The sequence below is a fragment of the Coenobita brevimanus genome, chromosome 3 (assembly GCF_032717465.1).
Source record: "Coenobita brevimanus isolate Jiangsu-jjx chromosome 3, ASM3271746v2, whole genome shotgun sequence".
In the NCBI taxonomy this organism is placed as follows: Eukaryota; Metazoa; Arthropoda; class Malacostraca; order Decapoda; family Coenobitidae; genus Coenobita; species Coenobita brevimanus.
The window spans coordinates 1,258,475-1,259,792 of NC_136956.1; the positions used below are offsets into that span (position 1 = coordinate 1,258,475).

The window sequence follows — 1,318 nt, forward strand, 5'->3', positions numbered from 1 at the left end:
GTCTTTTTCTGCCACTGAGCTACGTGAAATAAGCTGCAAAAGGACGAAAATCTGAACCAAGATAAGGTGAAAGGATGATAGTCACGAAGAAGTGCTGTATCATTTCAGCACTTGCCTACCACAACTACCACCACACATCACAACCATTACTACCACAATCAACCACCACAACCACAATTACCACCACATAACAGACCCAATTTCAAATCCCGCTGGGGCAGGGAACAGTTTAAGGATTTGAATTTCATAAGAGCAGACTTTCCTGATCTACCAGAAGACCCGCCGACATGTTGTAAAAATACCCCCGCTAATACCAATACACCAGTCCTGTATGAGACAGCCCTAGCATGTATTCAGTATGGACGGTGGTGTTGTAAAAATACCCCCGCTAATACCAATACACCAGTCCTGTATGAGACAGCCCTAGCATGTATTCAGTATGGACGGTGGTGTTGTAAAAATACCCCCGCTAATACCAATACACCAGTCCTGTATGAGACAGCCCTAGCATGTATTCAGTATGGACGGTGGTGTTGTAAAAATACCCCCGCTAATACCAATACACCAGTCCTGTATGAGACAGCCCTAGCATGTATTCAGTATGGACGGTGGGTGTTAGCGCCGAAGTGGTGACATGTACAGTAGAGGTGTACGGTACGTAGGACTACTGGGCCTTGAAAGCAGGTAGTGAAGCCTATGCCCAGAGTCGGAAAAAAATACCACCACCACCACAACTACCACACTCAACTGTTACCCATCTACCACACAATCACCCACAACTACCACATACAACCACCACCACAACTACCACAATCAACTAAGTTAGGCCAAGTACCACCATTACCACCCAAGCCACCACCACCACAGCTACCACAGTGGCCTCACCTGCTTTACACGGATCCAGGTAGATATCGTCGGAGATCTTGTTCTTGAAGTTGGTGATTAACAACTGTTCAATGGAGAACTTGGGAGCCCTTTTGAATGTTAACTTCTTGGAGGGAGGATTTAACGAGTATATGAGACCCGCCCTTACAAGACATAGGGCCACCAGGATCGAACCCCGCATGGCCGTCGGTAAATGCGGGGTCAGATTATAAAAGCCATCAGGGGTCGAGTCAGGTCACAGGTCACACTACAGGAGCACCAGCGCGCACGTCCACCCCTCACGACGTCTACCTCAGCACTGAGCATCCATTAGGGTTGCCAAATCTGAAGTCACGAGTAGCGCTAAACTTGCTCTCGAGAGTCGCTAGAATATAACCCAATGCGGAAACCTCACTGAAACCTCTTGAAAAAGCATTGAAATATATAGAACAAT

At 47.2% G+C, this 1,318-nt stretch overlaps 1 protein-coding gene across 1 annotated transcript in view; it reads right to left on the reverse strand.

Moving 5' to 3' along the window:
* The window catches only part of LOC145393840 (protein tolkin-like), a 163,226-nt gene extending 162,160 nt beyond the window's left edge, over positions 1-1,066 (reverse strand). Inside the window, exon 1 of the mRNA XM_080267884.1 lies at positions 886-1,066. Within this exon, the coding sequence (XP_080124010.1) occupies positions 886-1,066 (181 nt within the window). The remainder of the gene's footprint in view (positions 1-885) is intronic.
* Between the last annotated feature and the right edge of the window lie 252 nt (positions 1,067-1,318).